The 25,198-nt window shown below is 42.6% G+C and overlaps 1 protein-coding gene across 1 annotated transcript in view; it reads left to right on the top strand.

The window, feature by feature from the left end:
• Nucleotides 1-25,198, top strand: part of szt2 (SZT2 subunit of KICSTOR complex) — an 89,340-nt gene that overhangs the window by 11,187 nt on the left and 52,955 nt on the right. The window contains exons 16-48 of the mRNA XM_041039684.1: nt 271-507; nt 816-894; nt 1,053-1,141; nt 1,690-1,858; nt 1,991-2,108; nt 2,562-2,675; nt 2,861-3,064; nt 3,279-3,376; nt 3,563-3,701; nt 3,808-4,131; nt 5,586-5,790; nt 9,159-9,286; nt 10,365-10,632; nt 10,735-10,909; nt 11,070-11,162; nt 11,386-11,464; nt 12,287-12,577; nt 12,683-12,818; nt 13,047-13,163; nt 13,279-13,348; nt 13,535-13,720; nt 14,579-14,809; nt 15,822-16,074; nt 16,682-16,756; nt 17,440-17,578; nt 17,672-17,807; nt 18,046-18,166; nt 18,284-18,436; nt 19,391-19,493; nt 20,565-20,679; nt 21,159-21,246; nt 24,009-24,127; nt 24,296-24,460. Coding sequence (XP_040895618.1) covers nt 271-507; nt 816-894; nt 1,053-1,141; nt 1,690-1,858; nt 1,991-2,108; nt 2,562-2,675; nt 2,861-3,064; nt 3,279-3,376; nt 3,563-3,701; nt 3,808-4,131; nt 5,586-5,790; nt 9,159-9,286; nt 10,365-10,632; nt 10,735-10,909; nt 11,070-11,162; nt 11,386-11,464; nt 12,287-12,577; nt 12,683-12,818; nt 13,047-13,163; nt 13,279-13,348; nt 13,535-13,720; nt 14,579-14,809; nt 15,822-16,074; nt 16,682-16,756; nt 17,440-17,578; nt 17,672-17,807; nt 18,046-18,166; nt 18,284-18,436; nt 19,391-19,493; nt 20,565-20,679; nt 21,159-21,246; nt 24,009-24,127; nt 24,296-24,460 — 5,017 coding nt within the window. The remainder of the gene's footprint in view (nt 1-270; nt 508-815; nt 895-1,052; nt 1,142-1,689; nt 1,859-1,990; nt 2,109-2,561; nt 2,676-2,860; nt 3,065-3,278; nt 3,377-3,562; nt 3,702-3,807; nt 4,132-5,585; nt 5,791-9,158; nt 9,287-10,364; nt 10,633-10,734; nt 10,910-11,069; nt 11,163-11,385; nt 11,465-12,286; nt 12,578-12,682; nt 12,819-13,046; nt 13,164-13,278; nt 13,349-13,534; nt 13,721-14,578; nt 14,810-15,821; nt 16,075-16,681; nt 16,757-17,439; nt 17,579-17,671; nt 17,808-18,045; nt 18,167-18,283; nt 18,437-19,390; nt 19,494-20,564; nt 20,680-21,158; nt 21,247-24,008; nt 24,128-24,295; nt 24,461-25,198) is intronic.

Raw genomic sequence — 25,198 nt, 5'->3', positions numbered from 1 at the left:
GAACCACACAATGAGCCAGGGTGTGTCTTTGAGTGCAATAAGCCCAACATTTATTTTACATCACAATTGTTTGAACCTTTATTCTAATCTTGACTTTATAAAACATTTGACGCATAAAGTTTGTGTTCTGCCATTTCTCTGAATTCATAAATTAAAACTGTTGGTTACAAGTGTGGTGTGTAAATAAAAGCTCCAGCAGTGCATCCTCTGTATGAAAGGAGCCTGCCAGCTGGACAGACTGTGATGGAATAAACCATGGATGCTTTGCAGGTACGAAAAGTTGCCGCTGGACTTTAGGACTCCCTTCATTTTAAACATGGAGAACTTCCTGCAGCCCTCCAACAGTTCTGCGCCCCTCAGCGTGGCAGCCAACCGGACAGCCTCCTCCACCCTGGCCTCTCTGTCCCGTTACTTCCTGCACCAACGCTGGGTGTGGGCTGTGCAGAGCAGCCAAGGACCAGCTGTGGCCATGCAGGCTGTTTCTCACATCCTGTCCATGCTCTCAGAGTGAGTTCACACCCTTTTATTTGTCTTATGATGTGTTCATTTTGTCGTGTCCATATTCAAGTAGTACTTGAAGTTTGTTGTTTTTATTTTGTTTATTCTTTAGTGGATGACAAACTATGATGGAATGACATTAAATTCTTAAAAAATCCTGAAAATCCATCAGTTGTTTGGTGGCACCTGAGGTGTTTTATTTCATTAGCTGTTTCACACTCATAAATGCCAGAGGACACACAGCTGGGTTGGCTCAGTGTGAGATAAGCAGCTTTGTGGGATGTGTTGCCTGAAAAGCTCTCTTGATGTCTGTGTAGCATCCGCTTATCAGAAGGCTTTCACTTCGCTGCCAGTGGAGAGGGCATCGTGAACATGGTGATCGAGCTGCCAATGAAGGTAAAGAACAGCGGGACATCTCTCAGACAGTAAATGCTGAAGTCATTCGCACCATTTGGTTGGATTTATCTTCAGCACTGTCATGTTTATTGTACATTTGTGTGTGGTGTTAGTAGTGTTTCCATTTGGTATCCACTGACTTTAATCTCAATCCTCAGGGGATATCAGGAGACACGGACAGAGAGAGTCACTCCTGTATTGTTCAGTACATCCTGTTTCCACCCCACTCTACCTCTACAAAGGACAGGTAAGGCTGGCAGTAATCAGCTGCATGTCTCAGTGGGAATTGCTCATCTTTACAATAAGAATTACTTATTTGCTCTTAACCTTACTGGTCAGTAGTGACATGGAAGCTGTGGCAATGGTTGCTTGAAGCAGTTAACATTCTAGCTAGCGATATTGGAAAACAGCAGCCCCCCTCTTAACTCTGATTGGTCGACAACACAACACAAGATGTGTTTGATTCACTAAACAAATCAAAGATGAGGGGCTGCGTTTCGTAGATTTATGTATGCCAAGGTGTTATTTTTCATGCTGCCATCAGATGGCGCCACAGTCCCACCAAACCATATGCCACAGAGGCCAGAGAATCTGCAGGTTTTCCATTCTAACCACAAACTCCACTGACTGATTGGCAGTCCTTCAAGAAGAGGCAGGAACCTGGTGAACACTCTGGCTGAGATTTTGAGTTGAACAAGTCCTAATAGACTAGAAACCCATTTCATTGCAGGTTTGGTTGAGCTGCAACGGTACATTTGCTACCCTCACTTGCTTTTGTCCTTTATGTGCCTCCAGCTTCTCCACTGATGATGACAACGACACCGAGGTGGAGGCTGTGGACATGGACACAGAGCTGAATCTTGTGACAGAGTGCTGGGTAGAACCACAGAGTGGCACAGTGATGAACTGCATGGACCAGCATCGCCACTTCCAGAGTCTCAAGTACCAGGAGATCCCTCAAGCAGTGTGTACAGCTGGTTTATACGTCAGCTAGTCCCATAGTGACAGATCTCAGTTTACTGTTGTGTTAAAGCAGGTTATCTGTATGAAAGGTTACTTTGTATTTAAGAAGCACTGACCTACTGTGTGGTTATAGATCTTCCCAAGGGATCTGACCTGTATGTCCACCATGATGACCTTTGAGTACTTGAGCCAGTTATGTCAGAATAAGGACCAGGTCTGCTCACTACCAGCTGTACTAAAGGATGTGAGAGGTAATACAACACTCTGCTGAAAATCACACTTCAGAAATTTGTGGAGGAAATAGTCAGATCCTTTACTCAAGTAAAAGCAGCAATAGCACACTTCAGAAATTCACACAGTTTATATATACCTCTATAGATATAGTCCTGCTGAAGTTCAAACTTGGCATGGTTGTTGGTTTGAGTGTTTCAAACGAGCAGCAAACTACTTAATTTATATTTTAGCCACATGAATTTTAACAAAGTTGAAGTTTAATGTGAAACATCTGTGCAGGAAGTGCTGAGGTTCATTAACTTTATCTTAACAGAACCTGACAAACAACAAAAAGGAAGTGAGTGGAAACAACTGATGATTCATTAAGTTTCTGTTAATTTGCCAGTAAATATGTGCTTACCAATACTCGTCCTTAAACTGTGCATTCAGTGTAATGTGAAACCTGTGAAGTCTTTGTTCTGTGTGTGCAGGAGAAGCTCTGGCCTCTGAAGACAGCATTCACATAGTTCCTTTTCAGTTTGACCTCATTCAGCTGCTCCCTAAATGCCAGCAGGTTGAACTCATCTTCCTCACATTCAGCACAGGTACTGTTCTCACACAGTTTAATTCAGTGATGAAAATAATACGCATCCAGCAGGAAACAAATACTTTATCTCCTTTGATTCTGTCTGGGATTGTCTGGGAATACTGTACCATTTCTTTTTTCCCAAAAACAAAATGAGTCTTCCTTGTCGTGTCGTAATGTGTGTCTTCATCTGTTTGTCCTCAGTGGTGGACAATGAGGAGCAGGCTCACAGCTCCCCCTGTCTGCCCAACGAGCTTCTGCTCAGCCTGTTCCACAGCAGCCTGGAGCACGAGCTCAGCGACAGAGAGATCCCGCTAGCTGACAGCGACCACGCCGCCTTCATGCAACACATCTTAGAGCGAGAACGAGATGGCCATGTCGCTCCTTTCTCCTTACCTATTATTAAAGGTCAGTACGCGTGTTGGCATTTCATCTCAGCTCTTCCTCTAGCCAACATGTGTGACTTTGTGAGAAGTTTACTTCCCCATTAGCAGACTTTTAGGTGACGACAGGACACTGCATTTGTTGTGGTGGCTTATCAGATACAGAATGAGGCTTCCTGATGACTCTCTGTCTGTTTTCATCTATCACACTTTCTCTCTCTTCCTCTGTATGTTGTCAGAGGAGTGTGTGAAGCCTCCAGACAGACAGGACACTATGACATCATTCCACACCACTGGCAGCAGCAAAGAGGTGATGGGATCTACCAGCACTTTACAGGTAATCCCATAAAAAACTCCTCATAAAAAAATCCTCAACACATCTTCAAGTGTTACGCAAAGTGTTGTTGTACTGATGGAACAAATTGACGTTATACTGAATAGTTTAATATAGTTTTCCATAGGAAATCTGCAGTGGGAGCTTTGACAGGAGCTACATGTATATGTGCTATTCTTTTAATGGCAGAGTTTCAGTAACGCAGACCTTGTGGACGAAGAGCCCTTGCTGACAGAGAGCAGATGCTCTACACCACAGTGGAGGTGCTACACTAAGTACATCAGCCCTCAGCAGATCTTCCTCACCTTCCTTCCTGCTTCTTTCACAGGTACGCCCTGAGTTTTGTTTAGTGTGATGTGTGATTCTCTGGGTTTGAACCACATTACAATAATGCAAATAAAAAGTTGAATGTTAAAACTATATTTGTGTTGCAGATGTTCTGATGTTGATGGCGACAGGTCTGGAGGCAGAACCTCGGTGTAACATCAGCATGCAGGAGGATGACACTCTGACTCCCAGCAACAAATCTCAGGCTGACACCCTGTCTGGCTCCACCAGTGGACTGGAACGGTCTGAATCCAGCCTCAGTTCAGCCATTAAACTGCAGAGGAGCTCCAGCACCGGGCTTTGTACTGTGAGGTCCCCCGTGCTCTCACCTCAGTCTGAGGGCCAGACGTGGCCTGTGGACTCACTGATCCTGGACCAGGGCAGCTGGGACAGCAGGGTGTCAGAGACAGAGACTGGGACCCCAGGCTCAGGTCAGTCTGATGCTTCTTGTCTAGGGCTCTAGTCAAAAACACCTTGGTGTGGTCCAAGTCCAAAGTGGGTTAAAGTCAGTTTTATTTACATAACAATCTGTACAGCACACACACACTCTGTCCCTTAATCTGGATAAGGGAAAAACTCTCCCTTCCCAGACAAGTGGACATGCAGAATATGTTGTGTGTAAAGAGCAATATAGTAGATTTACAGTACAGACATAGTTTATAGCACATTATAGATAGATTGTAAACAATATTGGAAGAATATGATCAGGGACGATGCTGAGCAACTTCTAGGTTCCACCAAAAAAACAGGACTTGAACCACATGACCTCCTCTCCGCCATGAAGACCTGGAAAGAAGACAGACACCAGAAACACACAAGAGGCAAAAACCAAGCACAGCTTTCACACGTACAATCACCAAGCACTTTATAAGGAACGCCATTCTAATACTGGGTACTTCCTTTGCTCTCATTGATTCCACAAGATGTTGGAAACCTTCCTCTGATTCTGCTCCATGCTGACATGATTCATCACATCATTCAAGCTGCCAATCTCCTGTTCTTGAGCTTTGTGACATGGAGCATTATCCTGCTGTCTTTATAGGCAGTGGCAAAAACATATTGCAAGCAAATGTCACCGCGTTTGTAATTAACGTTAACTGACGTTAGTTATTAAACATTTTAACCAAACCTGGATGATTACAACAAAGGTTGAAACAAAGCAAACCAGATAAGGTATGACCAAAAGACATCCACAAAGTTAGTAAGAGCTTCATAAATACCTTTATTGAACATACGGTTCTTCTATACCTCTTGACCCTGGTGGATCAAGTGGTACAGAAGATGAGCTGGAGCCTATCCCAGCTGGCGATAGGTGCGCTACACCCTGGACAACCTGGCATGTTTTTGGGCTGTGGGAGAAAACCGGAGTACCCCCGGGGAAAACCCACACAGAGAACATTCAAACTCTGCACAGAGTGGTTCCACGCGGTAACCCTCTTGAGTTTTGGTACGGACGTGTCAGTGAAAGCTTTTGATACATATATATAGCCTCACAGTCATTAAGACTAACGTCATTAGTCTTAATGACGTCATTTCCAGAAACGTCGCCTGGCGATCAAACGCAGGTGACATCGTGACGTCATGTAAATCAGTGACGTCATCGAATTAAAGTGGGACTTGGCAGGTTTAGGACAACTCAAGATCAGGCCTGCCCCTAGCCAAACGGGGGCCCCCTCCGCAAACATGGGGCCCTACGCACAGTGCATGGTCTGCGTATAGGGAGGGGCGGGGCTGCAGCCAGGAGAGAGAGAGAGAGAGAGAGAGAGAGGTCCCAAGGCAACAAATGATCCAGCACAGTAGTGCCGCACTTAACTGTTACTTTTACCATACTATATTTTACACATGTAACATAAATGATAAAAATCTACTTTTCTGATTTTTCTAGATATGGGAGAAAAAGAGGGAGTCCAGTTCTCTGAGCCACAGAAGGCAGATTTCAGCATCAGCTTCAGCAGGCAGATTTCCCAGCAGAGCACCGGGAACAGCAGCCAATTAAAGTGCCCGGTCTACATCTACAACTGCTCTCTGGAGCACCTAAAGGAGCAGCTGGTACACCCCAACTCCAGTCGCCAGCCCAGGGACATCTTCAGGTACTAAGCTCACCCACAAGGGAGAAAGAACAGGTGTGGGCAGGGTCCAAAACACTGGAAGACAGACAACTGGTAACCATGTGACAATAGGATTTCAGGAAAATGCAGTGATAACTGTGGTAATAGATTTTAGATTTTGATCAGTGATATGAAGGTTTTTTCACTCAGACATCACAGCTTTGAAACAGTGGTCCTGTTCTGCAGCAGGACCCATGATCAGCTCTAGAACCACTACGGTTCCAGATACAGTGTATAATGACTATCAGCTGATTCCTAAATGACAAGTAAGACAGGAAGCAGGATCGATCTCCAGTGAGAATTATTTAGTATTAATATGATTATTATTTGTGCAAACTTCATATGTTCTCAACATTAATTATTGAAGGATAATTCCATTTTATTACAACTTGGACCCTGTTTGTATAGTTTTGACTGTCATTCATTTCAGTAATGATAATATTTTACTCACTGAGGTCATTTGTGAGACCACAGTCACCTGACTCCTGGAGCAGATACTGTGTGAACAAGACAGTGACAGGTAACAGCAGAGCTTGAGGTGAGCGGTGTGGTAAAAGTGATCAGAGCACTTACAGAAACACACCATGATTAAAAGGATGCATTGGATATGTGCAACAGTAAGATGAGCGTACCATGTGAGTGTCATGGAAGGGTCCAGTTAACTGCCTGAACTAACTTGCAGGCTTAAAATTTCTGGAAAAGTTAATACTGTTGGAGTAACCATATATTCCTTTGAGCTAATCAGATCAAACCAAATTAAATATGTTACTTCAATCACAGTACTCATACAGCACACACAAATAGAGAGAACAGAGTTATGACGCTGAAGGAGCTGCTGGTTCCAGAGCTGTTTTTGATTTTATATTTTCATTGGGCAGATTTTCTTTTATCAGTCTCTTCAGTGTTCCTCAACACAGAAATACGAGTCTTGGTCATGAATAATGTAAACACACGAAAGCTTGCTAATGGTACCAAACAGACTCAGTATCGAAGTGAGCTGATTCAAACTGCTATTAACTGACTGCATTGTTGAGCATTGAGCTTTGAGCTCTGCGATTGGCAGTTTAATATCAAAATTCACCTTGGGAGCCATAGTTAATGTCTCTCCTACAGTTTTGGTGCCCACAGGCTTGTGCTGTTTGACTTCTTATCAATGAACCAGACGTTTTCCAGACAGTTTCATTGTCTGGACTGAATTTGGTGAGTGGAGTGTTATCATAACCAATAGAAATGATGGACAGAGCTACATAAAGAAGAGCCAAGTTGAAATAAACACGAATTATCCTTTAACTGAGTCATTGTCCCACTGCTGTATGATGTAACTGACCTTTGTCATTTTTGTCCGAAGTAAGCTGCAGTGCAGTTGTTAACGTGTGTGTCTCTGGTTGTCTTTGGGTGAGAATAGAGCTCAAGATGCTGACTGCTGGGACATGTATCAGCAGATGAATCTCAGGTAGCACTGCTTGATTGTGTCTCTCTGCTCTCCGTCCCCCTCTGCTGAGGCGCTGCTCAGCTTTTAGTGGACTCCAAGAACCTAGGACGCACTTGTATTTCGTAGAGCGGGAGAGTGTAGCTTTTCTAAAACTGTAGGCTGAAGCCATCTTCCCTCCCCAGGCCCGTCTGTGCTTCCTCCTCAGGCTTGTGTTCCTGCTCACACACACACACACACACACACATACATCAGAATGCTTTGCTGTAGACTTACTTTTTATCACTGGTGAATCAGTCAGCTGTCTTTGATCTGTCATTGTTCATAGGCTTTCTAGTTAAGAATATCTCACCACATTTTTTTATATTGGCAACAGATCGAATGTGTGAAAGTGTGTGATGGTCACACAGTTGTCGCTGATACTCCACAAATCTTTTTACTTAATATTCAACAATTTACCAACATATTCTCCATAACAGTTTTATATAATGATATGAATATCAGATCACGTTGTTGTGGAGTTCTTCTTCCTTCGTGTGGCTCATGATCATTGAGCTGTTAGTGTTTGATAATGCTTTACAGAATTACTTCTTAAGTTTTCTGTATTAGCCTGAAGACAAGATCACTCCGAGCAAATAAAAGATTCTTTTTAAATGGGAATTTCTGTTGCAGTAATAACAACAGGTACAACAAGGAATGTATCTGTGTTAGTGCTGTTAGTTGAAGGTGCTAACTAGAGCACTCAGCTGTTAACTAGCTAGGTGTCCCTGTCTAGACTCTCAGCAGGTGTCCCATTATGATGTCATAAAAACAAGGCAGGATCACATGACAGCACACTGTCTTTTGATACAGAGGCACATGGGAGCTGTTGCGTTGTTTTGGCAGATGAGGGGATAGTGATGGCCTGTGTGTATGGAGCCTGGAGTCTGCCACCAGAATAGATAAAGACTGTTGCATGGTTTAATTTGATGATAAAATTAATTAATTATTTCTTAATTAATTAAGAAAAGTTTTACTTCTTAGTGTCAATCAAGAGAACTCTTCTGAAATAAAGTCATAATGAGGTGAAAAGGTAAATGTTAAAACAGATCATTTCTGGTTTGGTGGACAATATGGACACATAACACATGGAATAACAAAAAGTAACATTTAAATTCTTTATTTTAAGATAAAATTGTAAAATATCTTTAAAAGGCCTATCAAAGCAGCAGAATTATTATTTGGCAAATGTAAAATATTTTTTACAATGTTTTACAAGGCATCATTGAAATGTAAATTCGGTTTAGCTTTTTAAAATGTATAATTTTATAAATGTAACACTGTAAAACTGGTGGGACACTTCAGACTCCATTCATCTGTACTTATTGCTGCATCTTTCACAGGTTCAGGGTTTTCATTTATTATGAGCTGAACTTCATTTAGTCCCTAAAGTGAAATGCAGGCTCCTGTTGCTGTGTTTGTTGTACTACAGTTGGTGTAACTGTGCTTGCTGCAGCTTTGCAGGTGGTTGTGTATGTTGCATCACTTTGTCTTCAGTGACCTTTTGACTCCTCGCTGTTACATGGACGAAAACACTTTGCTTGCTAAAGCAGCAGTTTTGGGTAATTGAGGTCTTTGGTTACCTTTTTCATGTTTCCCTCTTTTGTCCTGGTAAATGTTTTTGTTTGATACGACCCTCCAGGCGCATGCTGTAGAGGTTCATCTGTCCCTCACAGGCTTGTTGGCTTCTTCGACTTTGCTTATTGTTGTGGGGATCTGGGCTGGAACTATCTAAACACCTTTGAATTGTTTGTATTGTATTAGTATTTCTACATTGTGTTAACGTATAGTCCATGTGTGTTCAGCAGATCCTTCATTAGTCTTTCTAACTGAATATGTTTGTGTCCTGCCTGTGTTTTTGTGTGCCGCTGTCCTCCGACAGGTCATTGTCTCAGGACCGCAGCAGTTCGTCTCCGTGGACCGACCTACTGGCTCAGCCTCACAAACACAAGGAGCTGGCCAACTATTGCAGCCTTCTGCAAGAGCATTACAACCAGAGCTACGTCAAAGGTGACCCTCCTCCTCACTTCCACCTGCTAACATAAACATTTAAAAAAATGTTTAAATGTTTTTTTGAGAAACATTCTGTTGCTGTTGTTCTGTGCTCTGCAAAAATTACCAGTCCAGTAGTTACACTCTGATGCCTTCAATAAAACCCTTAAAGAGCACCAATTCTCTGATAGACGCTCTGTGAAGATGCTGCTGAGTAATTTGCAATTAACTTTTCCAATCCCAAATGGAGCTTTATGATCAAAACATACGGTGAAACTGTATATAGCACTAATAAACAGCATTATGTTCTGCTTATTTAGAAGCATTTTACTACATTTTGCAACAATAATCGGATGTATGTGGTCATTCCTTGTCAGAACATGCATCAGTTCCTTTAATGAATCATAAAAAAAAACTTTTATTATTTATTTTTAAGCGACAACAAATAAGAGCTATTTAAAGAAAAGGGATAGTAGTGTTGGTCTGTCCTCTGACTTTTCATCTAGTCATCAGGTCAGCATTTTAATTTTTCAAATGCTAACTAATACAAATTCTAACATCACTGTATCACTGTACATGCTAGGGTGCTGATGAGATTATTTAATTCAAGTACAGCCTGACAGAGTTGCTAGCATCGCTGTAGACTCAAACAGGAGGAAATAGAGCATTTGTTTGGGACTACTTTCACTGGCAGATTAACCCATATTTGATGCAGCAGGACAGTGTGTGTGTGGGACTGAGTCAAAACAAACTACAGTGTGTGGTGTAAGGAACATGTCACGCAGTGCAACAGTATAGCTCTCTAATGTGATTTAATAGTGTTTGGAAACAATGGAGCTCTATGGAGCAGAGGAATAAGCTATGTTAGGCTTTGATTTAAACACAATAAATAAAAGTAATAGTAAATTGTTCTGTTCTAAAAGCTGGGAATAAATATTTCTTGCGGTGTCGTCCCAGTGTGTCATCCTGGGCCCCAGTCTCTTCTGTGTGCACATGACTGCTGTTGATCCATATCTACAGTACATGTAGTGAGTGCGACTGAGTGACTTTACAACACGTACTGAACAGTCACTGATTTGTTCCCTGTGTTCCTCAGGTGTGTACCGCAGCCTGCAGCAGTCCTACAGCATCAGCTCCCACGATGTCCTGATGGCCATGGACTACTGCGAAGAATCCCTGCAGGAGATCGATGTCACCTCCTTCCTGCAGACCCTCTGTGGACACATTAGAGTCTTCAGGGAACACGGTGTTGCTCCGGGATGGGGAGGGAATCCAAAACCTTCAAGGAGCCCTGCCACCTTTATCATCGGAGAGGCTGAGGAGGAGCGACCAGATGACAGGGCTGCCATGGCCTCCCTGTCCAGGTAAGACCAAGAAGTGATCAGGATCAGAGTAAATGATCTGCTACATGGCAGAAAGTCTTCAATGAGCCAAGAAAACTGTTAATTTTGTGATATTTCTGTCAGTAGTATTGAAATGGAGGATAGCAATGAAGCTGAATCCAGAGGGAAGTCCTCTGCTCCCACATCTCCACTGGCCCTGGATGTATCTAAGACAGCCAGGGTCCCAGAGCTCCCTCTGACACTGCTTCAGACACAGCCCAACTGTGAAGTTTACCCAGATCTCCACAAAATAATACAGGTATTGTCTGCAGTCTCACATGTAAAAATCATTCATCCTCTGCTCTAAATGTCACATTGTTATTCCTTTCAGTTACAGATCCCTCAATAGTTAGTGAGCACATGAGTTAATATCTACAAGGTGGAACTGATATTCATGTTTAATCTGAATTATTTGACAGGATAAATTCATGGGGATCGTGTCTCAGTATTTCAAAACTGTGCCTTCCAATCCGCACTACTTCTTCTACTGCCCACCTTCATCCAAGAAAGAGGTGAGCTGACAAACCAGTGTTTTGCATTTCCCACTGTTATCTTGTGTTTTGTTTTGCTTTCATTTCTCATGTTTGCTTATGAGGGTGATTTGTGCTTGTGGAAACCAGTCCAATTGTTTCTGTCAGCTCTGGCATGGAAAGAGAAGCCACTGTCATATCCCCCACAGGAATGTTGTTATTGATTAGACTGGATAAACCTTTGGATTGCGCTTTGTGTCCTCAGGAGGACTCAGAAGATGGTGAGACGGAGAGGAGACCCAGTGAGGACTTGGTGTCAGAAGCTGAGCCGGCTACAGAGGATGGTGAGGTTCATTCAAAAATGCTTTAATGAGGAATTTTAAATATTCATCTGATTTATCTGAGATTTTAAATATTATTTTCTCTGCAGCTAGGGACATTGGTCAAATATATTGTTTAATTCTGACAGTACAGTGACACAGTCAGTACAAATATAGATGCACATTGAGAATTATTCTGCAAAGTGCTTCACAGAGCAGCAATCAACCTAAAAACAGAAGAAGAAACAGAATATTACAAGTGGAAGATCTCATTTCAGTGTCAGTCATTTTCATGTCTTAAAGCTTATATTGGTTGAATAGACCACTGTGAAAGGCACAGCATGGGACAGACTCTTTCAAAGGTGGACTCCAGTCAAAGTGTAAAACTATCTCAAAGATGATCAAGAGAAATGGGAGGCACCTGAGCTAAATTTCAAGAATCATAGCAAAGGGTCTGAAAATGTATTTTTATGTGATATTTAAGTTTTTCCTTTTTAAAAAAATTGCAAAATGAATTTAAGTGATTTTAGCATAAGACTGCTACATAACAAAATGGTGAACAAGTGAAAGTGTCTGAATACATTGTAAATAAAAACAAATTAAACACGGAAATATTGTTATTTGTATTTGCTTAATACAGATGCTTTTATTGGGCCATAATTAAATGACAATCATTTGTTAAATGAGAATTATTTATTCTTTTATCTTGTAATAACTGAATGAATTATTTGTCATTGTGTCGTGACCCTCTTTTTCCACACCAATAAAGCAATGTATTGCAACTTGTATTGCTAATACTCAACTAGTGACATGATAATGACCGTGTGTGTGTGTGTGTGTGTGTAGAAAACATGTCTGGCTGCTGTGTCATGACGGAGAGCGACACGGATTTGGTGGTGGAGTATGAGGAGAACGTGGGCAACAGCTCCCACGGAGAGGGTGAAGACCAGTCCCTGTCAGACTCCAACACCGTCAACCAGGACCAGGACTCCTTCAGCATTCTGGAGGGAGACTCCCTGCTGGAGCCCGAGGGGCCACAGCTGGACATGCCACCTCTCTTTGTTCACATCACATGTTCTGTCAACATGAAAAGCTGCCATGGCTCTATGCCTATACAAACACTGCCTACCTGCCTTGGTGAGTCCAGCCTTGGTTGTCTTCTCTCCCCCCTTTTTGACAAGCTGGAGTTTGGCTGTTGAGACACTTCTGTCGCAGTGCTTATTCCTTTTTTTGTGATTGCAGGTGAGATTATTTCCTGCCTGGAGAATGCTGAGGCCTTACAGTCTGTGGATCTGAATGAACTTTCGGTCACATTAGATATTTTTGTCCTGACACTGCCTCTGGAGATTGAAGTCATGGCCGAGTTCCAACACAACAGGTGAGTCACAGTGACCATAACTGGCAGGAACTGCCTGGTGGCAACTACTCCAGTGTGAGGATGTGTTTTTGTGTATGACAGTAAATTGAACGTCCAAGCAAGCAGTTTGAAAAACACAAGCCTTGGACCTAGATGTCTTCTAATGTGAAATGATGATAATGTGGTTCGACACTGTAAATGTGTCATTGATGAAACCATGGTGACGTCAGGTGTCCTCTTTATATGCAGGTACACCTCAGAGAGCAGTGTGTCCCTGAATCGCTCACCAGGACAGCCCTCCTCCTATCGCTCTGATGAGGAGCTGATGGCAGTGTTGGACAGTCTGAGGGGAGCTGGTGCTGATGGGTGAGTTTGTCCAATATGTTTTTGTCTTCTACAAGACAACAGTGGGCTGGAGGGTTCTCTTCTGGACATTGACTCTGTCCATCAACAGAGGTTTCTGTTTTTCTTCCCCCATCAGGGTCTCTGGTGATCCTTTATCCAAACTCCCAGTTCCTCACAAGTTTGCAATTCTGGCTACGATGGACGAGGTCAGTGTCACTCTCAATGTGACAACACAACTATACAACAAATGATAACACACTATACAGTATATTCCTAGCCAGTCAGTCATAAACTACAATGTGTGTGTTAAGGGTAATGAAGGGACTTTAAAAGTTTTTGGACAACAATGGAGCTCTATGGCACAGAGGACTCTGTGTGTATGTGTGTTTTAGATCCGCTGGCTGCTGGAGGATGAGATCGTTTCTGCTCTGCGTCACTCTCGGGTCATAAGCTCAGCCACGCTGCAGAAAGTAGCAGAGCACGTTGTGCGCTCCAGCGGTCGACCGCACTGTCACTGTGAAGATGTCCCGCTTCAGTTTGTCTTTGGGCCGGAGCAGTCTCTGGAAAAATTCAAAGAGGCAAGGAAACACACACACACACACTCTCTCTGTGTCCTCACTATCTCTGTGAGGACACTCATTGACATAATGCTTTCTCTAGCCCCATAACATAAACTTGGCCATCACAGCTAAATACCTAACCAAAATCTGGTTCTCGCCCGGACTTTAAAACCAGCTCTGAACTCTCAAACAGCTCTTTGAAGGTGTGTCAGAAAGACACCGGCCAAAATGTCCTCGGTTTCTCACTGTCCTCACTGCATAGGGTCTGTGACTCAAACTGATACAGATAGAAGTACAAGTGTACACACACACACACACACAACTCCAGGAATGTTCTCATTAAAACTGCATATGCAGCACAGTTTTTCATTTTATTGACAGTTTTCTTATCAACACTTTCAATGTGTTTATGGCTCTAAATAATCAAATAGTGTTTGAACTGGGTCTTTTATTTTAATTTCAGTTTCAGTTCAACTGTAATTTATGACATTTTAGAGATTTTTTATTTCATGTTTGTTTTTTAACAGAAATACTGTTTTCATGTACTAATCAGTTGTAAATGGTTTGGATTTTCTCTTTCAGATTTTGTGTAACACTACACAAAACCTGCAGTTTGCTACATACCAGGGTTTCGGGGTCATGTTTGTTTGTATGGGTGTTGCACTGAAAGAATTAGTTCTTGGTTTACTGTGTGAGCCATTATAGTACAGCAAGTTCCACCTCCCTTCATATGTGGTTTTTTTTTTCACCCAGCCAGTGTTCAACAAATGGCATATGTTTTCTAGGTGCAGAGTGTGAATATTCAGTCTGTAATTGAGCACCCAGCTTTATCACATGTGATTAAAATGTTTGATTGGATACCGTCTGATCCTGCAGGAGTTCCGCCGATTGTCCTTCTCTGGCTACGTCCTGAACGGACAACAGGACAGCTTCTACTACATGTCCCTGAGCAGACTGCACCCACAGAGGATCCATGCCACCAAGAGGCTCTCTGAGAGCACTGTGGACCCCCCACGACACACCACTCCCTGCAGCGCTGCAGCTCAGGTGGAGGACGCAATGCCGGAGAGTGAAGCAGAGGCTCGGGCAGCGGAGGCAGACAGCGAGGTGGGATATGTCACAGTGATGTGCAGAGGAACAATGAGAAACCACTTGATGCCTGTTTTTAAAGAATCATTTTTGAGTGTTTAGTTTTATTTTCATCCAAGTGTCTCGTGATACTTCATAGTAGAGTCAGCCATGAGTTTCTGGGATCAGATGTTCTTCCATATAAATAAAACAATAAAAACTGCCTGATTCTGACTTACTGAGACAGTTCCCTCTACTCGGACCTGTTTGACCATGATTGCTTCATGCAAGCAACAAAATAATATCAGTTCCCTCCCTTACTCATTTTGTCACATCAGTAATTAGAATAGATGTCATACTAGTGACCCATGCTTGAGCAGGCAAGACCCCGGTGGGACGTCTGCCAGTGACTGTTTGGAAAATTGCATTTGTAAAAGAGGGCTCCTGATTAATAATGCAGGGAATAACGCACAACATGTGATGTGACTGATAAATGAAGCTGTCACCTCCTGAGCTAAATCTTATCTTCTGATCAGTTAAGTTACAAGATGACAGTTTAAACATTTGCCGCAGTCATCACAACTATGGTCTTTACTGAGTCATCAACTTTCTCTGAAGTTTAAAGTGAATTAATTTCTTTAATTGTGTAGTACTTTTTGTAAGTGGAGTTAGATGAGTCCTGTAATATAGATTAGACAGTAGACGTGGGACATGAGGTATAGATCGTGCAGTGCGAACAGAGTTTGTTGCTGAGCTTTGTTGTATTTTCTCAGTGGTATATAATCATAATCACAATATCTGGCAAAATGGATATATCCTAATATAATAATATTGTCTCTTATGTTGCCACAGGAGTAATTGAGCACAGATTTTTTTGTTCTGTGATTTTATTCAGTGACAATAATCTTCATGATCCTTGAGTGTGTGTTTGCTGTGCCAGACTTTGCCCGAGTGTTTTTTGGATGCCATTTCCAGAGCTGACCCACCACTTTGTGCCACTGTGTGCCTTTTGCTGACATTTTATTTTCACTGGACCTCTGTCCAACTGCAGAGTGAAGACAAGACGTCCATCAGCGTCTCTGCTGACGCTCCCAGTGACACAGCTGCAGATGCCAGTGAGCCAGTCACGACGTTGAAACCCGAGACAGACGATGCTGTCGATCAGAGCTCAGTTAGCACGGTGGGGGACCGAGGTCAGCCCGGTAACCCCCAGCCCCAGACTGATCGCTGCACTGAGCCCTCCTCACCCCCCAAGACACCGTCCAGCATCAGCCTGGCTGAGTCAACACAGTCAGCCTCTCACAGTGAGTCTACCTGTGCGTCCCCCGTGCACTTAGACCCATGCAGTCAATAACAACTCGTTTTCTACTACAATTAAAATAAGTGTGTCTTAATACCTGTAGCATGTTTTCATGTGCTCAGGCTCTGTAGCAACTTTTAACTGCAGAGTCGCACAGAGGAAAATGAAACAACAATTTTGATAATTGATTTAATTGTCATTCAAAGTTTTAAAAGTCATTTATTAAGCAGAAAATGTCAAATGGTCTCTTCCAGCTTCTCCAGTGGGAGAATTTTTTGCTTTTCTCTGTTTCATGCCACTGTAAAGTGAATCAAAACAAATCAGGCTATTTAAAGAGTCATTTTGGGCTCAGAAAAACCGTAACAGGAGGTTGTGGGAACATATGGAATTGTTTATTAAAAGATGGCAACTAACACAGAAACCAGGCGGTGCTGACATTTAACACTCAGCACTGGTTTTTACATTAGTTGATTACTGTCTGGTGTGTTATTGTGTCGAGATAATGCAGGAGGATGCCTTTGTGTGATCTGGCAGAGCTCTGCTCTTGTTCCAGGCTTTCATTTGTCACTGTGATCCTGCTGACACTGAATCTCCTCACTGTCTTTCCTCAGGCTTCGGCAAACTCAGGCCAAGTCGAGTCCAGAGTGTCGTCTCCAGCCAGGGCAGTCTGGACTCAGACATGCAGGGTAAGTGCTGTACGGAGCTGAGAGTCGGTTGGCCATTGAAAATCGGGGTTTGAAGAATGAAGAGGTGGGAAGTCATTCTCAATTTGTTAGTTAGCTACATATACAACACGGGATGACCCCAGCATTCAAAACACCTCTGACCAAACAACCATACCCATGTAAAAGCACATAACCAGACATCATACAATCAAGCTGCGAGGATTTATCTTAAACTCTTCTTCTAAATCTATAAGAGTACATTTTACTAAACTTTTTTTGAAGCTTGAACTAAGCAGCTCAGCTGAAACGCAGCACCATGCAGCTCCTGCCACACAGATTCAATCTGGCTCTGATAAACAGCACCATCTTGTGGATTCTATGAAAATACACAGGACAGGATTAGAATAAAGTCAATGGAGGTAGAAAAAGCTCTAAACAAGCAGTGAAGTCCATAGTACCTTGTGAAAGTGGTTGAAGACCACTTGGTGTTTATTTTGTGTTGTGGTAGTGGCAGTTCACGTTGGCAGGGTCTTTGTGTATTGCTGTTGGGCACCTAGAAGCAACTCTGTAGTTGGCCTACTTGTTGTGACCCTTTTGGTTTGTTGCTGTAGCACTCCACTTTTGTGTTGGTGTTAACAGTGTAAAATGATAATGATGTTATCTTAATGCTGCCTTTTTGTTGGTCGGTCTCTATGTGTGTGAAGGTTATGATGGCGGCAGTAGCGACTCTGAGTGTGAGAGCCCCACCTTGGATGAACAGGAGTGTCAGTCGCCACTGATGCCGGACTTCTGGCTCATTGTTAAGATCCACCAGGACCGAGTGAAGGTCTACTCCCATTCCAGGTCAGACAAACTAGTCTGTAATTTTCAGAGCTGTGTTCAGGTGCCTGATCATGGCTGTGATCAGATTGTTTCATAAGTTTTTTTTTTTTGCAGGTGCTTCACTGAAGGAAAAGAGGTCAGTTCTGAGGAGTTGGAGAAGAAGGAGGAAGAGCAGGAGCTGCCTGAATACTTACTACTGCATCAAATGGTGGTCAGGAAGATTGGAGAGATCTGCAGAATAGTCAACCAGGTGGCTGCTGCAGCGCTCGACAAACTGCTTCACTTCACTAAAACTTTACTTTAAAAACTACGTTTCAGAAAAGAATGCATATGATGAGATTTAATTTAAAATGATTTGCAAGATGAAGAGACTTGTGTAAGTTGTTTTTTATCAGATTTCAGCCTTTGTCTGTGTCCCACAAAACTTTGCAAACTGTAAATAGATGCTTGCTGCTCACTGTCTGTTGTATATGTGTGTGCATGTGTAGCGCATGCTGCTGCAGGACCTCCACGACAGCCATCTGTGTAACTCTCTGCTGGTGGCTGAGAGTGAGGAAGACATCTGGAAGAACGAGTCTCTCTACAGGCAGAGGCTCAACACCTCAGATGGTCAGTCAGAGGACGAGGACGTAGTTTTGGTTTTGTTTGTCCACTCCCTTTCATTTCTTTTCTGATATGTTCCCTCACGCTTATATGTTTTGTTTTTTCCTTACCCTGACCACACAGATTACAACGCAGAGGAAAGCTACCAGGCCAGAGACTACCTGGCAGCTACCATGCAGTTCATCCCTGGACATTTTGCCTGCGACGTGGTGTGGAGCACGATCATCCACATCCACCCACGTCTCAAGATGGGACCCAACATGGGGGTGTCCAGGGGTGAGTGGTAGATCTGAAATAGAGCTTACTGGGTAATGAATGACGGCCTCTTTTAATCTACCTGGTGCACAGAGAGTGTGACTGCATTCAGCTTTTGTTAATTCAGAGATGCTGTGATGCTCCTGACCAGAGGTGTCAAACCTGCTCCACGAGGAGCAGGGCCATGTGGCTGCAGGTTTTTGTTCCAACCAATCAAGAGCACACAGTTTGACCAATCAACTGCCTATATAGACCGAGACAACTGAGACAACCCCTCAAAACCCTCCAGCATCACACACACTGTACTCCATTGTTATAAGACAGCCATCTCTATAGTCACATGGAATCAATCATAATTTCTGTTCTGTTTAAGGCAGGGTAGCATTCTCCTTGTTAGCAGTTCTTTGCTTGTCTGGAGACATTTCCACATTTATCATTTACATCTAAACTGATATTCAGCAACTATTTTGAGGTGCTGTGAGAAATAAGTTGCAATTTAGTAACTAAAATTATTAGTGTTGGTGCAATTAATTAGGAAACCGCATGACCTGCAAAATAAAGTGTAGCCTAAACTCTGATTATAAGACAAGTGAGCCTGTGACTGATCTCTGGCCCAAACAAGAAGGATATGGGCAAAAGGGTGAACAATTCAAGTCCACTTCCTCTCTGTGTAGCTGCTGCTGTCAGCAGGTAGAGGACAGCAGTGAGGAGTGTGCTTACACCGATTAGCTTAGCGTGTAATTGTGCTTCTCTTACAAAGCTTTTACAGTGATTATGTGCCACAAAGAATCTCCAAGCAGCTACTAGCTACATCGCTTGTTTTTAGATCCTCACTTCTCAGTTTATTGTGTCTTTAGAGCAGAGATGGGACCATTTCTCTCTAATACAGTGATGATCACGTTTTTAAAATGAATAGATTTATTTGGCAAACATCACAATATGTTATTTTCTCTTTTTTTTGTCTTCCTGTCATAGCCATCCAGGCCCTGCGCTCTGTGCTGAACTCTTTCTGCGTGGTCAACAGAAAGAACATGTTTGTCTACCAGGAGCGTACAACAAAATCAGTCTTCTACCTCAGGTTAGACTTTCCCATCGCTTTTCAGTCTTTGTTTCTTTACTTCTTCGCCGGATTTCAGTCTCTACTCAGGTTTACATTTTTATTCAAGGTCTATCACGGTATTTTCATCCCTAAAATTCACTTACAAAATATCTTATAAACCCTCCTTCACATCCAAGAGCTCTGGGAGGAGGAACTCAGCTCACCTGTAACTGAGTTTTAGGGAGATTTTTTTCCATCAGTCTGCTGGGAGAAAGAAAATCCACCCATAGATGTTTTTAAGGCAGCAGTCTAGTAGAAAGGAAATCGGGCTTGCTGGAAATTGAGCTGCTGTCAAACACTACACTGCTGAGTAAATGTCATTCGGTGATGCCCCCCGAGCCAGATGGTGATGGCTTTCACATCACAATGTTAACTGTGAGATTGAAAGTGCTTTTCATACAGAGCAGGTTTAGACCATATTCTTTATAATATTATCTACAGAGATCCAACATTTTCCCCCACGAACAAGAGCTTGATGACAGTGCAGAGGAAAAACTCCCTCTAACAGGTAGAAACTGAACAGAACCTGGCTCAGGGGTGGGCGGCCATCTGCCTCGACCACGTGGGTCGGTGGGTGAATGAGTGAGAGTGAGAGAGATATATGGAGATAGAGAGAGAGATAGCGAGACAGGAACAAGAGAGCAGGAAGAAAGAATATAGCACAGTGCAAGTTTCACATAGTAATAATGAAAAGAAGCAGACAATTATAGGACTAGTACTAAGACTAATAAGAACAATAGCACAGCTGCTGATAATAAGACTAATAATAGGACTAATGATAGTGATGGCCCACAGCAGCAGATCCAGACCTTACAACTCTGAGGGCAGATGAACCTGCAGCAGAAGAGAAGAGAGGAGAGAAAGCACAAAACTACAGCAGGGAGACAGACATCGACACTGCGTCTGTATGCCAGCAGCTGCAGCAGCAACATACATCAGCCCTCTGCTGTTTAATACTGTATGTGTTAGTTTGTGGCTGTAAACATTGCAGTGGGCTATTAGCAGCTCCACTCCTAGTTCCTTACCTGTTCCTTGTGTTCGTCTTTCCAGACTCTGTGAAACGTCACTAACAGGGAAGTACTCTGACATGGATGGAAACCTCCACATGACTCGCTCCATTGGGCTGATCAGGAGTCAAGAGCCCCTGGTTTCTGAGGACCTTATGGTAAGTGAAAATGGGATTTAGAATCGTGTTTCTTCCGTTTCTACAGTGAATATGTAAGATACACATAAAAACAATAAAACAGTTATTGTTAAACAGTTAACGACAAGACAGGAAACATAATTAGCACCTGTTCAGGTACAAATTCACAGCATTGAGTTTACTGTGCCTTGAAAGCTTGACCCAGATGATACATAATAGTGTCTTGCTTAATAAAACAGATTTTCAGTACCTTTATACATTTTTTTCTTTTAGATATAAAAACTTTCCGAAGTTGCCTGGAGCCAAACAGGTTATGGCAAGTTTTCATTTGGTGATTGTGATTCCAGACCCCTGTACTTCTCTGCAGCTTATCCAATGCACTGAAGTGGAGATTAAACTGTGGTCAGCCAGTCACAGTGAGGTTGATGCCAGGTCTGTGTAATCATCTGGATTAGTTCCTGGTGCCAAATTGCTGCTCTCTTTGGTGTTTCTTTCCTCAGGGTTCAAGGTCTTCTCTGGAGGGCTCACGGCCAGTTGGACAAGTAGACAAGCACATCCTGCTGCTGGTACATGGAGTGGGACATGCAGGTAAGAGCTGGGAAACATCAAGGACAGATAATGATTTCAGATTTTAAAATCGGCTAAAGGTGTTTGTGATGAAATGGCTGTTGGGGTAGTGATCACAAATCCAAAACAAACCCAACTATTCCTGTAGGTCTCCAAGTTATTTTGCAGAAAGCAGTGTCCCCTCAGGTCTTTGCTTGAGCTTTGAGAACTAAAGTAATATGAATCTGTTTTCTTTGTTCCAGTTCAAACTCTGGCAAAGTTGAACTGGTTTATCGACTTTTTGGGGAGACCTGAAAGCAGCAGAGTACACTGCAGCAGTGGAAAGGCCTAAAACTCTGTTTTAGTTGTTTGTTAGACCAGACCCAGTGGTATTATAGTTGTATTATAGTGTACAAAGTTAACTGCCATTGATGTAGCAACAGAACTTACCATTGTCACTGGGGATGTCCAACCTTTAGTGGTAACATATCAAGACTGAGCAGAAGAAGACTCAGAACTGAGCCTTGTGGCTTTCTATTACAAATCCTTTCCACTTCAGAGCTGTGCCTAATGGTCCTACCTGTTTTTACAACCAATCAATAAGAATGTGGCGTGATTGAAGTATGTGTGTGTTCACCTGCAGTTTTGGTTGTGTGTAGGGGAACACCGAGTGTGCTATGAATGATTTAAACACACAAAGCAGAGCAGCCAACAGAAAGGCTGAAACCTTCTCTGAGGCACCGAGATACACAGCAGCTGTAACAAGTGCACTCAGTACTTTGACTTAACTGAGTTTTGTCAGTACGACTGAATATTTTTAAGTATAATTTGATATTATTTTTATTTGATATTTGATATAATTTGATAATAGAACTGGATTAACAATTAAATGTGGAGGAAATCTCACTCTGATTTTATCTGAAGAAAAATTCAATTCCTGTTTTCAGTCATTTATCAGATTTCACTCAGCATGCTAACATGCTAAACTGAAATGGTGAAATGGCTCAGATTGTAGTAGTAGATCAGTTAAACAATAGATTTACCATAGCTCTGAATGTGGTTAATTCACAGACTGACATTTCGCCTTGGTATTAACATGATCAGCCTCTGTCTGTCGATAATTTGTGAGCAAACACTGCTGAGTCCCTGCTGTCTAAGGCTGGAGAAGTGGAGAAGAGGGAGCAGGAAGAGTGAGGCAGCTCATGCATAAATGACAACGATTCTCAGTAACTCCCTAAATGCCTTTGGCTAATCGTGCTGCTCGTGTTGTTATGGGATGAGGCATTTTGGAGCTGGATGGAAGTCAACCTGCACCTGTTGCAGGACTCTCTTCCTCTTGTCTCTGATAGGTAGTTCTTTATGACTCACTGCAGAATGAATCTGGGACCAATCAGACACCTCCCTGATGTGGACTGTATGATGGATAAGAACCTAAACATCTAAAGTGACTAAAATGTTTACACAGTACTGTACACATAGTTTCCAATGTAGTTAACACATCATATATCCATGCAGCATGGGATTAATTTCATTAGCTTTCCAAATGAATAACAATAAATGTAAGTTGTAAACCATGGGTGTAGTTCTGTTTTCAGGCAGGTTGCCTGGCTCATAAATAGCAGTAGTAAATAGTTAATAGGATCAGACAGACTGATTACTCATTTGGTCCTTCCAGTCCCTCATCATAGTCTTGTAGGCGTAAGGCTGCTCCCTCCATAGATAATAAGTTTGAAGGAGTCTTCAAGCCATTTTCACTTTCTGTGTGTGTGTGTGTGTGTGTGTGTGTGTGTGTGTGTGTGTGTGTGTGTGTGTGTGTGTGTGTGTGTGTGTGTGTGTGTGTGTGTGTGTGTGTGTGTGTGTGTGTTCACTCAATTCCCAAACACAAGAAGCCTCATGTCATCACCATGAAAGCAACCTGCCACTGACAGTCACTGACATGCTAATGTTATCACTATTGCTAGTAGCAAGATGTCAAACAAAGGGAAACTGTAAACTGCAATATGAGAACTAAACCTTTGTGCTTATACTGCAGCTGCAGCTGCCAACACCTGTACCTGTACCTGGGTCAGTAACCGTGTGTGACATTCGCACATCTGTCCACACCTCAACCTAAATAAAATTACTATCTTATAAAGAAGTTGAGCACCCCGCCCTGGTATAAAGGTTTGCTGCAGGAGGGTGGTGTTCCTCCTGTGGATGTCTTGATGGCACTGTTGCACTGGGAATATTTCAGATCCGTCCTCTTCTGCTTCCACTCACTGTGGTCTGAATTTCACCATCTGTATTTTGCAACATGACTGGACAGCTATATTGAAACCCTCCTTGAACTGTGTACGTGTGTGTTTTTGTAAAGTACATCGCCAAGGTCTCTTTAGTCAGCAGAGGAAAATACTGAAGAGCGCACAGCACTTAATACTGAAGCATTAATAAATCATTCATGTAAACACTTATCAGATTCTCCCTGTCACTGAACGACACAGTGGTGAACTGAAAGAATTTTTAAAACAGTTTTTCATAATCGAGCATGAAAGTTCATTCTTGACTTGATTAACTGAACTAACTTCTTCCCAGAGCTTTCATCCACAGGTCATGGTCTGTCTCAGTAGATGGAGTTTGTTCACTTGAAATTGTCACATCATATTTAGGTCATATGATGACGACTAAGTTATCTTCAAATGCTGCCGAGGAAGCCTGGGAGATGTAGTTGAGAGCTCTATAACATATCAGGAAGGTGACCTTTAGTCAAGATTTGTGTATTTGCAGCATGAGGGTGACACAGGGATAATTTTGCACTTGTTGTTCAGGTCCAGAGATCACAGACGAGCTCGTCAAGGTTCTGAGGAAACGCCTTGATGAGACCACCTTGGACATCATCACTGTCATGCTCGTGAGGAACTGCAAGCTGACACCAGCTGATGTGGAGGTAAACACAGTAATATTTTTTTAAACATGGCTAAATCTTCCAAATTCAGTGTGTAGTTCAGGGAGTAAATTGCTTACCCTACCAGAGTAGGGGTTTTTATTCCCACTTGTGCTCCTGCTTGTGACAGTTTGTTTGGATTGAAGCCTTAACCAAATTTTGTCTGGTCAGTTCATCCAGCCATCAGGATCTCCAGCCACTGAGGTCATGAACTTCAGCCTCCCACAGTACTGTCTTCCCTGGCTGCCTGCTGTGGCTCACTACCTCAGGCAGAACCTCCTCATCTTCCTTCATGTGCCCAAATACACCGACAGCAACACAGCACACCATTTCAAGGTACAATCCAGGCTGGCTTCTGTCAGAACATGACAGATGTGCTGAGCATACATGTGTGATGTATCTTGTTACTGTTTGCCAGCCGTAACTTTACTATCTTCGTAACTTTACTTTGTTTTAGCCATACGTAAACGAAAATGGAAACAATAAGCTTTGTTTTTACTAATCTAAGCTATAAGCTAGTGCTCTCCCTGTCTCTAATAAACCCACCTACCCAGCAGGCCTCCCGTACCCAGGCAACAACTATCACTTATGAACTGTTTTTAAGATCCAAGATTTTTGTAAAGGAAAAGAAAACGTAGCAAAATCTGTGGCATATATGTTCAAGAGGTATCTAATCACTCATCGCAAGAGGATCAGTGACACCTCTAACTCACTTCTAATCCCAGAAGCTATTGCTGCTTGCACAGTGTCTTAGCAGGGGTGAAAAATCTGAGTAATTAAAAACCAGAGTAAACAGTCAGTCTAACTTTTCCAAGTCCTTCAGCTACTTTTGAGTGATTTGTTGACTCATAAAAATAAAAAGTCATTGCTGCCTGCAAACCAGAAATGCCTCCCTGCGCTGATAGATGACAGTTACAAACAGCTCTGTTTAAAGTGATCTGGATTAAAAATGAATCAATTCTAAGATATGGGAGGCTCCCATCTCTGCCAAACTGTGGCAGAGACTGAAATCATCTTTGACAAGTCTCATTGTGATGTACGAAATAAATGCTGACTGCTGTGGTCTGAGCTTCC

This window comes from Toxotes jaculatrix, chromosome 6 (genome assembly GCF_017976425.1).
Source record: "Toxotes jaculatrix isolate fToxJac2 chromosome 6, fToxJac2.pri, whole genome shotgun sequence".
Taxonomy (NCBI): domain Eukaryota; kingdom Metazoa; phylum Chordata; class Actinopteri; family Toxotidae; genus Toxotes; species Toxotes jaculatrix.
Note: the sequence above shows the minus strand (reverse complement) of the source record. Positions and strands in the feature narration are given on the sequence as shown.